General features: G+C 34.0%; 1 protein-coding gene across 29 annotated transcripts in view; it reads left to right on the top strand.

Moving 5' to 3' along the window:
* Positions 1 to 14,295, top strand: part of LOC110450250 (cytosolic carboxypeptidase 2-like) — a 143,559-nt gene that overhangs the window by 91,627 nt on the left and 37,637 nt on the right. For 19 of the 29 annotated variants that reach the window (XM_021497671.1, XM_021497677.1, XM_021497663.1 and 16 more), the window contains 7 exons: positions 1,714 to 1,818; positions 4,514 to 4,576; positions 4,868 to 4,900; positions 5,926 to 6,045; positions 8,759 to 8,822; positions 9,229 to 9,255; positions 10,237 to 10,377. In XM_021497671.1, the coding sequence (XP_021353346.1) occupies positions 1,714 to 1,818; positions 4,514 to 4,576; positions 4,868 to 4,900; positions 5,926 to 6,045; positions 8,759 to 8,822; positions 9,229 to 9,255; positions 10,237 to 10,377 (553 nt within the window). Of the gene's footprint in view, positions 1 to 1,713; positions 1,819 to 2,918; positions 2,928 to 4,513; positions 4,577 to 4,867; positions 4,901 to 5,925; positions 6,046 to 8,758; positions 8,823 to 9,228; positions 9,256 to 10,236; positions 10,378 to 14,295 lie in introns of all 29 variants that reach the window. The other 10 variants (XM_021497686.1, XM_021497680.1, XM_021497683.1 and 7 more) reach the window with 8 other exon arrangements.

Here is a 14,295-nt window from a genome sequence, read left to right as displayed (position 1 = left end):
TAAGTTGCATAAATATCATCATTAAACCTACTTACTGTCAAATGGACCTCTTCCCCTCATGCTGCAGACCAATGTCATGGGACAAGCGTGATTTGTCATTGTTGTGTTCATGAAAACTGGTTTCCACTGGTCTTTCCATTGTCAAAAGACTTTCAATCCTGTAACTTCCCTCCTGTTTTATGTGGCTTTCCGTTGCTATGTGACCTTTCATTACCAATGTGACTAACTGTTGTCACAGTACTTCCCATTGCTGTGAAACTTTATCATGTGACCATTTCTTGTCACTTCCATTTGTGGTGAGACCGTTATCATGTGACAGCCTTTTGCCATTTTCTCTATGAATCGAAGGTGATGGTGTTGGTCGGAGGTTGATGGACCATGTTGTTGTTATGTTACGTCTTCTGTTTGATTGCTCTGTAAGTGTTGGTATTGGGATGTCTGTAAGACAATCTACAGTTACTATAGACAGACACAAGGGTTTTATTTTCCTTACATATAAGTTGTTATTGTTCAATTCAGCTATCAGAGTATCAACAATACAGTGGATATGAACTAGTTAGGACCAATATCACAATATTCACCCTGTTTGATGTTGTAGCCACATCATATTATCCTGTCACATTTCTCATGTCTATAATACAGCACTTTACTAACATGATCTCATAATTGGTAGAGATGGATATGTAATTGAGTGATGGTATTGGAAACACTGATGTATATATAAGACTTATGTGTGTACTCCTTCCTAGCAGTTTTTTACTGACACTTTTACCAAAAATTTATGAATTAAAAGCTAAAATTCAAAATATTTTTTTTAATCAATCCATTGTCACTCATTGACTGGTTTTATTTAGAAGAGAAAAAAATGAAACGAAAAGCTTTATTCTTAGCAGAAGACTTTAAAATCAGTATACTATGGGTATAGTTGTATAAAGGGTTCCTGGGTGTAGCTATCTATTGTATATACTACTGTGTACAATAAGGTATCCTCATTAATGCAGGAATTCAGGGAAATACTTACCAGTACAGCTGTCATTTTCAATCAATACAGAAAGATTTATAATACTGATTTTGTTTAGAATTCCCATTGTGTGGACAGAGTGTTGATATATTAGAGCTGGTTTCCCCGGGTCTGGGTTTACATCCTCACTGTCAGATAGACTGCTGAGATGATATAGTTCAGTAAGCTGTTATGTATAATTACAAATCATTTATACCATAACTGGTTTGATCTACCAGGTATATATTTTCCTGCTGTGTATTAATTTATTTTTATTTCTCATCTTTTATTTTGCTGCCATGTTTTATGACTTGGTGAGTTTTCTTATTGACACTGACATGTTTTCCTTAAATGTTTTTATTTCACTTTATATTGATTTTGTCTTCTTATTTCTTAATTTATGTGTCATTTAACAGAAAAAATATGTGTTTGTGGTTTTAAAACTAAATTTTTTAATTACTTTTTTTTTACCAGCAAAAAATGATAATGTCTATTCATGTAAGGCAGAGAGATAATTTGATTGATTCACGTTTAATTCACTGAAAATACACTTAACATGCACGAAACATAATTTGTTTTAAAAGCATAATGTCACTTGTATTGAAACAGTGTTTTATCTAGAGATGATTTCTGTAATAATATATTTCATAAAAGATAAAAGTAAAAAAACTGTGTTTTCCTTTGGTAACAACATTCTATTTTCTGTATTGCAGCAATTGAAAAAGAAGAAGAAATTAAAGACAAAGAAAGAGAGAGACAGAGTAAGGAGCTTTAAGGACGACACGAAGAAAGTTTCCTCTGGGGATAGGCCGGCTTCCGTTAGTATCAGAGTCCCTGCAAGTTTACGGTTGTGTGTACCTGACCTTCACCTATCAGCTTTGACCTATGACCTATGACCTATTTTATGATGAAATATTAATTTTGAGCACAACTCTTATTCTTTTATACATGTTTTCCAATTAAGCATCTTTAAATCTTTTAATCATTGTTGAACTGTGATGGAACTGTATCAGTCCAAACAGCATGGTTTCCAAGAATTCAAAGAAAAACCTGGATAATTGATGAATTAAAAGTTCTGTTTATAATGTGTGGATCATTTATAGAGAAGAGATATGTGAACAATAATTTGTAAGGCTCCATTGATGAGTCAAATGGTGACCTAACCATGCTGTATACTTTACAAGGTCATGGAGTCTGAAGTGAAGGTCATATCAACCATAAACATATATCATTCATAGAACACCTATCATCTTCAGGCTTGTTACACTCGTAACACTAATATCTCTTGAAAGCTTACCCATTATTATATAGTATTGCTTCATGAAGAGACATATACTGACTGGGGTGTAGATCGAGCCTCGCTATGGTTACGCTGTTATTGTTTGAGGGTGGTAAGTGCTAGGATGACCTTCACCTCTGTATACCAGGAAGTAGTTTTCGGCCAACCCCAAGGTGTCTTCTTTGTTTTGTGTGCAGTTTTCAAAGTTTCTTTGTTCAAGTTGAAAACAGTGTGTTGTGTGAAAAGGTGTAACGTAACTCTTATTTTTTGTGTAAAGAATATTTTATTAAAAAATATTTATTAAGATAGTGGCCTCAGTTTTATAATATCATTGTTTTTCTGTTGTTTGAAATGAAAGTTTACAGAAATTGATGTTACAAGAATGTTATGTAAAGTCTGTTTCATCAGTGAGTTTAAAGTGTTCAATCACTCTTGAACTGGGGCCTGTATCATTTTCAATTTACAGTTGATTCAAAAATATGTTTTAAATATTTTTTATATTAAAAAGATAATTGGATGTTCTTTGTTTTAAAATAATTTGCATGCTTTGTTACTTGCATGAGAGTTGCTTGTGTTGTGTTTATAAGATATGTTATCAGTCTTTTTTACTATACATCATTATTTTTCTCCCCTTACAAGAATCTGCTGGTAAGTAATACTCACCAGGTGGCGCTGTAGTCTTGTGGTGTCATATACTCCATCAGTTCTGTGTGGTATGACACAAATGTCTCAGCTAGGACACAATCATTTAGATTTAACTTGAGTAAAGATGTAATGTACAAAACGTTCATGCATGTTTGTGCTTTACATGTAGATACGTGTATACACAAAACACTGAATTTTCCCCCAAAAAAATTAGAAAAAGTGTTGTTTGGTGAAAGGATGCCCTTGTGTGACAGAACTGTTAAGAAACAAAGGGTGTACATGTTTTGGGCGCAGGTTGTTTTGTTGGATGAAGGTTTTACTGTTAGCTATTGGACCATATTTCCTTTAATATACTGTATAGTTTGTGTAGATTATCTTCTCATGTGCAGACCATTTACTTCAATCTGATTTTGAGAAGAGGTTATAAAATTACTAAATTATGTTTGTGAGGGTAACACTGTCTCATATATGGTTAATTAAATCTGACTTTTGGAGGAGGTTACTAAACTATGTTTGTGAAGGTGATAAAATGTTCTCATATAGTTTGAGTTAATTAAGGTTGATTTTGGGAAGAGGTTACTTATTAACTATATATACTGATCACGTCTTCTGTCTGACCACTATAGACCAGTGTTAGACACCGATAGACAAACCTAGTAGTATAGATAATGTACCGTACAGGGTATAGTTCTTTTATTGATCAAATTTGTTTGTAGTAACGTCATGTAGTTACCATTAATTGTATTATTTGTAAAACCTTTGGGAGAAAATAAAATCATAAACAATACCGCTGGTATAAGAAATTTCAAAGAAATGCTTTTATTGTTAAAAATGTATGGTATGGGCTACAAAAATAGCAAACAATTTGATCAACGCGAACCAAACTAACCTTTTATAGTATTTGTCAGAGTTATACTTTTACGTTGCATGATATAAATTGTATTGTTTGGGTCAGTACAGCATGCCCTGTCTGGTGTGATGATAGCAGCATGTTACCTATATATTCCTGTCATTTACTCATTATTCTTACTCATTGTTCAATAAAACTATATCATCTTGTTCACTGTAACTGATATTATATTGTATTCTCTGTCATCTGACTTATTGATAAGGTTATATTTCCTGATCTTGATTTAGGAAATACTTAATGTCAAAAATAATAATAGTGATATCGGTACTAACAGAAAATGTACCAGTATGCCTTTATAGTACAAAAGGAAAATATATGCTTTATTTGTAAGATGGAAAAAAAGTAAGCTGAATTTGTCAGACAGAATTTGTCTGCTTTACCTAGTTAGTGATTTGAAAAAAAATATTCCTGGTAGATCACCACCTGTGTGTAGTTAAGATTAGGACTAAGAGACTTTCTGTCTCACATGATGATATATGTATGTTCTGACAAAAAGTTGTAACAAATGTTCTCTGGAACTGTTAATATTTTAGGATGACATTATCCTGCCTATTCCTGTAGTCGTTTATTTTGTTGAGTAGGAACTGTTTACAGTATAGGTTTTATACTACGTCATTGATAGGAAGTCTGGAGGAATAATGTATGTAATTGTTGACAGTGTTGTATGGCTTTATTACAGGACCATGTGTGTGACAAAAAGGCTATGAGTGGTCATCAAACGGCCCATGCTAAACAGGACAAGGTACAGTATACATGTGGGGAAATGGGTATAGATGGGAATCTGCTACCTTCAAACATAAAAATGCTTGTTTCGTATATGTTATGCAGCATTTTTTTTCAAACAGCAATGCAAAACAAAAATATAAGCACCTTAAATTTACTTCAGGAACAGAAATATGTCAAACTTAGAGCCACAGAATTAAAGTTTGTTGAGGTTAACCTTTTCACCTTTGGGATGGGTGTTTAGTACCAACAATATATTGAGTCTTCTATGTTGATGGAGTAATAATGACAGGTACCACTCTACTTTTAGGGAAGCAAACCAGTGGGATTCGATTCCTCTCAGGTAGGGGTTCGCTGGTGTTTGGTAAAACTCCGGTCTTTAGCATTGTAGCGTTTTCCTCTGCTTGTGTTTTACGTGCCAAGCTTCCTTGTAGAGTTGCAGTTACATTTACTAGGGACTTGGTTGGTGGTTGCCAATTCATCATCATTCAATTATACACATGTATAGTAAAAGTATCAGTAAATGACTTTTGTAGTGATTTTTTTTTTATGCAAGTTTCAGATGTACTGTTGCACTGCGGGGTTTGTAGTAAACAACACACTTACTTCAGCACACATATCTTTGATTCTTTATTTCAGCCAACAGGACCAAAGACAAGTAACAGTAGTTTTTAAGTTTTTCTACTTTTTACAGATAGTATAGAATTACATATGAAATCTGACTCATCAAGATGCTTGTTTTTCAGCCTAGTTACGGACTAGAAGGGTTCCAAGTCATTGAACGACGGGGCCCTCCCTGGAAATAACCCCCCCATCCAGTACAGTAGGATAGGTAACAGGCTTGTCCTGCTTCAACCAGTTATCTGTAGGGGTGGCATTGAAAGGTCATCTCAGCTGGGCTTTTGAACAATCCACTTTGCCAGGGTCCATTAATTGTATACAGTACTGTACTGGTGTGATCCGTAGGCTATCAAGTATTCATAATAGATATGAGGAAAACAATCTCCAGAACTGTAGAAACTGTGCTAAACAGCTTGACTAACAACACTGTCCATACATCTCTAAACTTAATGGGAAAATGTCCTAAATGTGATATCTTAATGCTTGTTATGTAGTATGACTTTGAAAAAGTAAATCAAGATTGATTTATAATTATACCTTTATGGCTTTACATTGTGTTCTTTGACTGAAGTTCCATATTTTGACATACTGGTAATTGTTCTGCTTTCTTGTCAAAATTGTGTAAACTGTTAGGTTAAGAGATATGTGGACAGTACATGTATGATGTTTGTTGAGTATAGAGTGGTTTGGTATATATATACTGGTGGCTATGTGATGTATCGTAATCAAGCGTATTATTGCCAGCAGACTGCTCAGAGTATGAAGTATACATCTGCTCAAAGACGCCCCAAGTCATACGAGGAACGGCCTTCCACTACTACCTCAGCCACGCACCAAGAAAAACTCGAAGACAAGAATCCACGCAGGGTAAAGTACCATGTGATCTGACCTTGATCCCAGATAACCTTACACCTCTGTTGTCACCCTATGACATGGATGTCATATGACCTTTAGTGTCAGTTGGCCTACTGCTTGTCGAGTTATAACATTGACTGTTAGTGCCCGGCTGTGTTACTTGTGTCAGTGCCTGGCACGTTTTGTAAAAGTTTTGAAAAAGAAAACCAAGTATTAAACTCGATATTAACATCCTCATCTTCTTCTTCTTCCTCCTCCTCCTCTCCATTTTCCTCCTCCTTAATTTCTAGCTCCTTTTTACAGCATGTTGTGTGTCTTCCATAACATTTGATGTCTCATCACCTGGTCTTCCAAAAATCACAATTCTCGCAATATTGAAAACAAAACAAACTCCTTAATCAGAACTTGTCTATCATCTGTAAAAAACCCACCAAATGTAACACATGTTCATACGTGAATATTTACATCTTAAACAGGTTTTTATGTCATTATTTTTGAGAAACTGTGTATGGTGTAATGTTTTAACTTTGCTGTAAAATTTCACTAGCATATAATTATGTAAATGATGGTAAATGGAGATTTTTGTGTTTCCTGACCACTGGGATCTGTAAAAGTGTTGTTGATTGTGTAATACGGGAATACCACGGAAACCATGTTGTTTGTCCTGTTGATACTCACCCCCACTGTTTTATTGTATAAAAAAAATACAAAAGAAATTGGTTTAATTCACTAAATAACATTACTATACAGGAAATGTCGGCTAGCAGTCACTTTCAGGAGAGGCCTGATGAAGGAAATACTATCAGGGTAACATTGGTTTACTGGACTTCTGATCTAACCGTGTGTACTGGACACGGTTCTGTCATTGTGTGACACCAGTCATGTCAGCTTTGTCCTTACCAAACATTGGTGTTTTATTTGGTTATAATATGTATTATGTAAAACGTTTGTGCATGTGTAAGTGTATACAAACAAAGCGATTTTTAAAATGGTGTTTGGATTCTAACTTAGAAACAAAGCTTCAATGTCACTTAATGGCTTGTTAACTTGATCAGTATTATTGTCATCGTTTGTGAATTAATACTACAAAACATAATGGTCTGGATGTAAAACATAACGGTCTGGATGTAAAACATAACGGTCTGGATGTAAAACATAATGGTCTGGATGTAAAACATAAATATGATGATAATGGTCTGGATGTAAAACATAATGGTCTGGATGTAGGAATCCTGAGGACTTGTAGTCAGGATATACGCAGTAAAAGTCTGTGTGTTTTGCGTTACCTGGTGGGTTATAGGGTATTAGACTATTATAATTCTACAGACTTGGGCTGTTATTATGCTAGTATAGTAGCTGTGTAGATTATTGATATAGATTTAGACTGAGCTCAAGGTGATTGCATCATTACTTACAAACTACAGTACATTCTGTCTAAACTACATCATTACTTACAAACTACAGGACATTCTGTCTAAACTAGACTCTGTTCAATCCAACTTTTTGTTATAATAGGACATAGGACATTTGGTTGGAACATCCATTATCTTTAACAAGCTGACTGTTTGCAATCCAGGACTCAGCAGACCAAAACAAATTGTATATGGTTGCTGTGCCCTGTTGGTGCCTGGTTTAGACAGAACACACTGTACATGCTTTGTCGGTGAACGCTTATAGTTAACTGGATCAGGACATTAGACACTTCTAACACTTCCCACTCTCTGTCCTTTTTTCACAGTTCTGTTCCTGTTTAGATCTGTGTACTTCTAACATTAGGATCAGTATCAAGCCTTGTTATAACTTATATATATTAGTAACATGTTAAAACTATGTCTTGTGACTCAAAATGATCATCTTCAAAGTTAAATTTGATATTGATTGATATCAATATAAAACTTCTTTTCTGTACAAATTTAAAACCAAAACTTTTTTTGCTCTAGTTCAGCATTTACAGATATACAAGGTAGGAATCATCAGAAGAAATAGTTTCTTCAGAAAATGGGGGAAATATGTCAGTTTTATTTATGTTAAGATAAAGATACAAAAATATGATATTGGTTTTGCTGCTAACACTCATCAGTCATCTGGTAGAATGATGTAACCTCATACTGTTATTGTCATCAGCTGGTGTTGGACCGTGTTATAGTACTACCGTGTTATAGTACTGTAGAGCTAGTTGTGTGTGTGTGTATAGATAACTAATACCTAGGGCATATTTCTATGTCATTTTGTAATTATTTTAAGGTGTTGTAACTTAAAAATTTGTTTAAAATATCCTTATTTGTTAGATTGACTATGAAGATGAAAAATATAATGATGATCATTAAAGAATGCACTGTTTCTCTTACTATTATAATTATAGTATCACATCTTTGAATGATTTCAAACCATACAAGATAATTAATTTGACAAGATATTGGGAAAATCATAAACATTATTACCAAATTGTAATTAATTTTAACAGTAATGGTTCATTTAAAAAAAAAAGCTTTTCTTATTTTTCTTAATGAATTTTAAATAGTTAACATAAAAAAACTTGAAAGTGTTATTGTTGCTTGGAAGCTCTGCCTAAATATAAAACTAGAGATTGGGCACCTGCAGAACTACATAAGTCATATAGTGGACTTTTAACCTTGAAATTGGTGACATACCTAGATGATAAACCTTTGAACATAAGATTGTATATTTAGAATTGTTGTATTAATTTTTGATGTTTGACCTTCAGAATGAATACCTGGAAGCCCTGACTAATGCCTACCTCAGGAATGGGCTCCTCAACTCCGAAGCAGGTAAGACACAGACCATCGTTAGGCCCGACCCCATCTCTGTCACTCGACCCCATCTCTGTCACTCGGACGTCAGTGTTAGCATGTGGCTGCATAGGTCTTAGAGAAGCATTGTATCAGAAGAAATCTATTTGCATATTCAGATACGTGTTAGCATGCATGCATGTTGGAATGCTTTTATGTCACATGACCACAGATGGATTGGTGAAAAATAACCTGAGTAATAGTATGTTCCTGTGTAGCCTGTCACTGTAATACTATAATACACTGTGTCCAGTTTCTGACGCCGTCCAGTGGATCATCTGTACTAGAAGTCCAGGAAGAGGATAATTTCTGTAATGAAACAGTAAATAAAAAGTGTACAACAGACTAGGTCTGCTGAGAACTAATGTCCATGTCTGCTTTGTAGGTGTCACCCTGCGTACAAAGAAACCAGGTACTGATTTTGTCTCCCGTAGTCTCCCCTCTATCTCACTTAACATGTAAATCTCACTTAACATGTAATTTAGTATTATGTTCAGGGGGGCGTTAACTTGTTACTATTAATGGTCAGAACAGGGAAAGGTAATAATTCTAGTGAATTTTTGTATTTGACTATATTGTCGGGGAGAAGGACATTATCTTATAAATTCTGGTACATTTGTATATATGTCTGTCATACTGTATATATGTAAGTATACTGTACTTTTTATTGGTGAAAGACTTATTTCGTACTAGATTAATTTCCTGGGTGAATTGAGAACTTTATAACAGCTGGGTTAATTAAAGGTAACAGACAGGTAAAGGGGTTTAACTTTGTCATTCTACATACAGCCATAGGACTGCAAATCTTCTGGAAAAAAACACTCCTGCCTCAAGTCACATAGATAAACAATCACATAAGTTATCTACAATTTACAACAGACGTTTCATAAAAAAAAAATGATGGGCGGTATTTATTTGATCACCAACAGAGTTTGGTCCTGATGACTTATGTATATATGACAGTATCCTTACAATGAACCTAAGTGTTAAGTATAGTGGTATGGTATTTCATGCTATTTCAGAGTGGTCATTTATATTTATGCCTGTATTTTACACATTCCAATTCTACTGCTTGGAAATATCAAGGGAGATAACTCAGTAATTAGAGGCACTGTTGGGGCTATCAGGCAGAAAGTGGATTTAGCAGATTAAAATCTTACAGATCACAGGGAATTAAAAAAGTTTTGACACACAAAGTCTTCTATGCATAACAGTTTAGCCAGGGAAAATCTACTCTATAATGTGATAACGACAACTAAAATCATACTCCTAGTGTTTGCTTATAATGCAGCATGGAATTCTGAGTTATCTCCGTTGTTTAATTTCTGCGCATGACGAAATCTACCCATGCATGTCTGTGCAGCCTAGAACATCTTGTCTATGCATTCTGCAGTGGCCCCACATTTCCGTTACTCGGGATCCAACAAAGGTTCGCCCAATACGGCCTTCAGTTTGGACGGCTTGTGTCCTCATCATGAGCAGACGTTCGCTGCTCAGTATATGGCACAACAAATACAAACCCTGCAGTGTGGAGGTAAATGTTCTCAATCAGTTGACAGTTTGGCATGTTTGGTGTTCGTGAGTATGTTCTTGGTACTAATCAGGGGAGGGGGTTAAAAAATATATAAATCAATAAACAACAAAATGAAATTAGTTTTTGGAATTCATGCATTTTACAAGTGAATGTCTGGTATTCTATATTAAATAGTAATACACTTAATACAGATATTATAATTGTATTTTCAATATTGCACATAATTCAAATGCAATTTTATTTGGCTGTTAATTAATTCTGTTACATTAGATTAAAACTAGTGAAAGCTAGCTGATATATGCCAGGACTAGTAGTTTTAGATGTAGAGAGTTGACATTTGACATTAACTAGGACCCAGTGTAACAGTAGCTTCAGATATATATACATATATATATAACTACTAAAGACAACACCATCTAAAGAATTGCAAAGCCTAGAGCCATGATGCTTGGATAAGTTATGTAGACCAGCAGCTCAAATCTTAAATTTTATGTATTGTGTTTCGGTCAAAGGTCAACTTTGAATTGTTGGCTGGGGTCAAATGATCAAAAGGGCCATAATTGGTAAAAAGCTTTATGAATCTTCTTCTGTAGCACCATAAGGCCCAGGGTAATGTTTGTTGGCCAGTAAATAACAGGATGGAGTACTATCAGATAGGAGACTCTTGTCTTCATTATTTATAACAAGTCCTTAAATAACAAGTTTTAACAAGTTTGTTTTTCCTCCATTGAATAATAGTTAGAATATCCATTCTTTTGAATTCTTTTTTGCTGCGAGATGATCTTTTTTTAAGCCTACAAGTAAACTTTAATAGTTTAGTCAGGAATGTCTGCATTCATTAAAAAGTATGAAGATAAACCATATGGCTTGAAATTGTTCCGTGTAAATTAGGTCTCATTGAAGAACAGATGTTTTATTTACTAAGCATTACACAAACTTACATGGTCAAAAGTATTCTCTAAAAGTTTGGGGCAAAACCAAGACATCTTGAACATACTCAGTTTGCTGTAGTTGTTGGCATAGCCTAGAGAGTGTTGGTATGTGTGTTGTATGTGTGTTGTATCTGTGTTGTATCTGTGTTTTAACCAAACATATGTGAATGGGATCATTCTGATAATGCAATCATACTGATAACTGAAAAGTGATTGATCTGTTTAGGTTATTAAAACCTTGTTTGTTTTATTTTTCTAAAAATGGTTATAGAATTTTATCACAGAAAACTAATGATATTTCAAGTTGGGTTCATTGTGTGAGTTTCAGTATATTTTTAACATGGGTCATACTGCCATTTTTGGAGATAAACAAAATCATGATATCATAGATATAGTGGGAAATTTTGACAGAATGCATTATCTGAGCCATCCCATTCAGACAGTGGACAAGTGTTGGATAGATATCTATGTTGTAACTGTTGAGTTGGATATCTGTATGCTATACTAACCTCTCTGTGTGTGTCTAACCTTCATTCTGATTTCTCTAACAAGAAACGCCGCTGCTTTTCACTTCTCTTGTCTTTACAAACTTGACATATTGTCATAAGCTAGTGACGTAATACATATTTGTTATTGTTTTTATGTTAACTGAGATTTTATGATGAATTTTATTGTTTGGTGCTTTGCTTTAATTTGATTTGAAGAAATTGTTGATGTAGACTTGAAAGAGTGTGTACATGTGTTGATTGTACATCCGAGTAATGTGTCTGTATTAAATATCATGTAATTGTATGTTGGCTGGAGGTGATAGCTATCACCAGCAAAAGATAATGTCATGTTTTCAGCTTGAATTTTGTCATGAATTGGAGATGTAGACATTATGCAGGATTGATTAAATATATTGTAATACCTTGCAGGTAAACCTGAAACACCTGTAGCTCAGAGAAAAGGTATTCAGGATTTATCACCGAGAGTTTTACAACACTAACAGATCTTCACACATCCAAATTAGAAAACATTAAATACAAAATTGAATTAATTCTGTGATGTGATAACTTACTTGATAAAGAAAAAGAAATGTATTGGTGTGTATATGGTCCTAAATGATATCTGGTACTGATATGGTAAATCTCAGGTACCTGTAGCTTCTCCCACAAGTAATTGATTTATAACAGACTATCTACTAATTACTTCAATCTGAGAATCTCAAAGTGGGAAAAACTACATAGCATTTAAACATAAGTTCCAACATTTTACAATTTAATTCTAGTTACAACTTATACATAGTATTGTGTGTCACATTTAACTGCATGCAAGGTTTGAGAATTATTTTAAATGAGATGAATACTCTAATATGATTATAGAACATATTGCATGAACCTTCTGATTTTTTCCCAAAATATTAAATGTATGTTTGTGTGTGATCACACTATAATTATGTAGATCATATATTTCCTGTTGTGTAGTGTGTGTTTGACTGTATATAAACTGATTTTTTTAGATGAATTCTAGTGTATTTTTCGGAGTACTAATTTGGAATGTCTACCTTGATACATACCACATGTGTGTGACACAGATCTAGAATAGAAATAAGTTTCATATTGTTTTGAATGTAATGAAAAATAAGATTTAAGACAATACAATCATAATTGAATATGCTCTTCCTGTATAATACTTTTAGATTGAAAGTTACCGCAAAGAGTGATCATTGTTTTCATATTTTTTTTTTTATTACATTTTTACCAAGTGAAACACAGGAAATATCCAAGTGGAGATATACAAAATTTTGTACAAAAACGTATCTTAATTCACAGGTAAAGATAGCATGTTTAGTAGTATCCAGTCACAACGGTACTTTCTATTCACTGTGTAGATATTCAGTTTCAAGTTAAAATTAATCAAGGTTACACTTAGTGGTTGTTTTGGTATGTCTTTGCGACATACATTAGGGTATTTATATAACTCACAACTGTTATCATTTTTTTTGAAAAAACTTGTCAGGTGATAGCTTACTGCAAAAGGCAGAATTGCATAGAATAAGTAATTCAAAATGGCAGTATTCTCTACCTTATTGTGAAGCGTGACGTCATTGGAACCTGGCATCAATATTACTCTACTAATTGCCACATTTATATGATGCAGCAATAGTTGCACCGTATTACTTTAAAAACGAATTGATAGAACATAAATTAATTCCTGTTGATATATAACCATATATATTTCACTTGTACGGCAGAATATACCTTTATTTTCATTCGTGCTTCGCATTTTTTAAAAGTATCAATATTCTGTCATACTCATGAAATATATATGGTATAAGGCAAGAAACCATTAAAAATCCTCTATATACATGTATATAGATATGTAATACAAGAAATATACCTATATATATATTTAAACAACATTTTTAAAATTCTTTAAAATCATTAGATCTCCTGAATCAGTGTTTCATACTGTAAGTCACTAGGCTAAATTCATCCTTGTATTTTTCCTGTTTTTAAATTTATTGATAATAAAGTATCTGTGTGGTTACGACGTGACAAACAACATAACAAGACCAACGTTTTATCACATAATGTACCGTGTTATCCAGTGAATTTACCCATGTCATATTTTTTTGCGTATTAATTAACCCAGGTAATATGACCTATCAGCCATGTGATTGGTTGAAAGTTTCAATTGTTTCAATTGTGACGTCACGCCTAGGACACGTATATGACGTCATAGACTTCTGCACTGGAGTCAAAATGGCGGCTTTTTAGGTCACCTGAGCTTTAGCTCAAGTGACCTATTGCTATCCGTTTTCGTCCGTCGTCGTCCGTCGTCCGTCGTCCGTCGTCCGTCGTCCGTTAACATTTCACATTTCAAACTTAAAGTCAAGTTCTCCTGGGCCGATTAAACTGAAAGTTGGTAGGAATGATCGCCTCATGGTCCTGACAAAGTGTTGTTATTTTTCGGGTCGATCAGAAATCCAATATGGCCGCCA

The sequence above is a fragment of the Mizuhopecten yessoensis genome, unplaced genomic scaffold, assembly GCF_002113885.1.
Source record: "Mizuhopecten yessoensis strain PY_sf001 unplaced genomic scaffold, ASM211388v2 scaffold5141, whole genome shotgun sequence".
In the NCBI taxonomy this organism is placed as follows: domain Eukaryota; kingdom Metazoa; phylum Mollusca; class Bivalvia; order Pectinida; family Pectinidae; genus Mizuhopecten; species Mizuhopecten yessoensis.
Note: the sequence above shows the minus strand (reverse complement) of the source record. Positions and strands in the feature narration are given on the sequence as shown.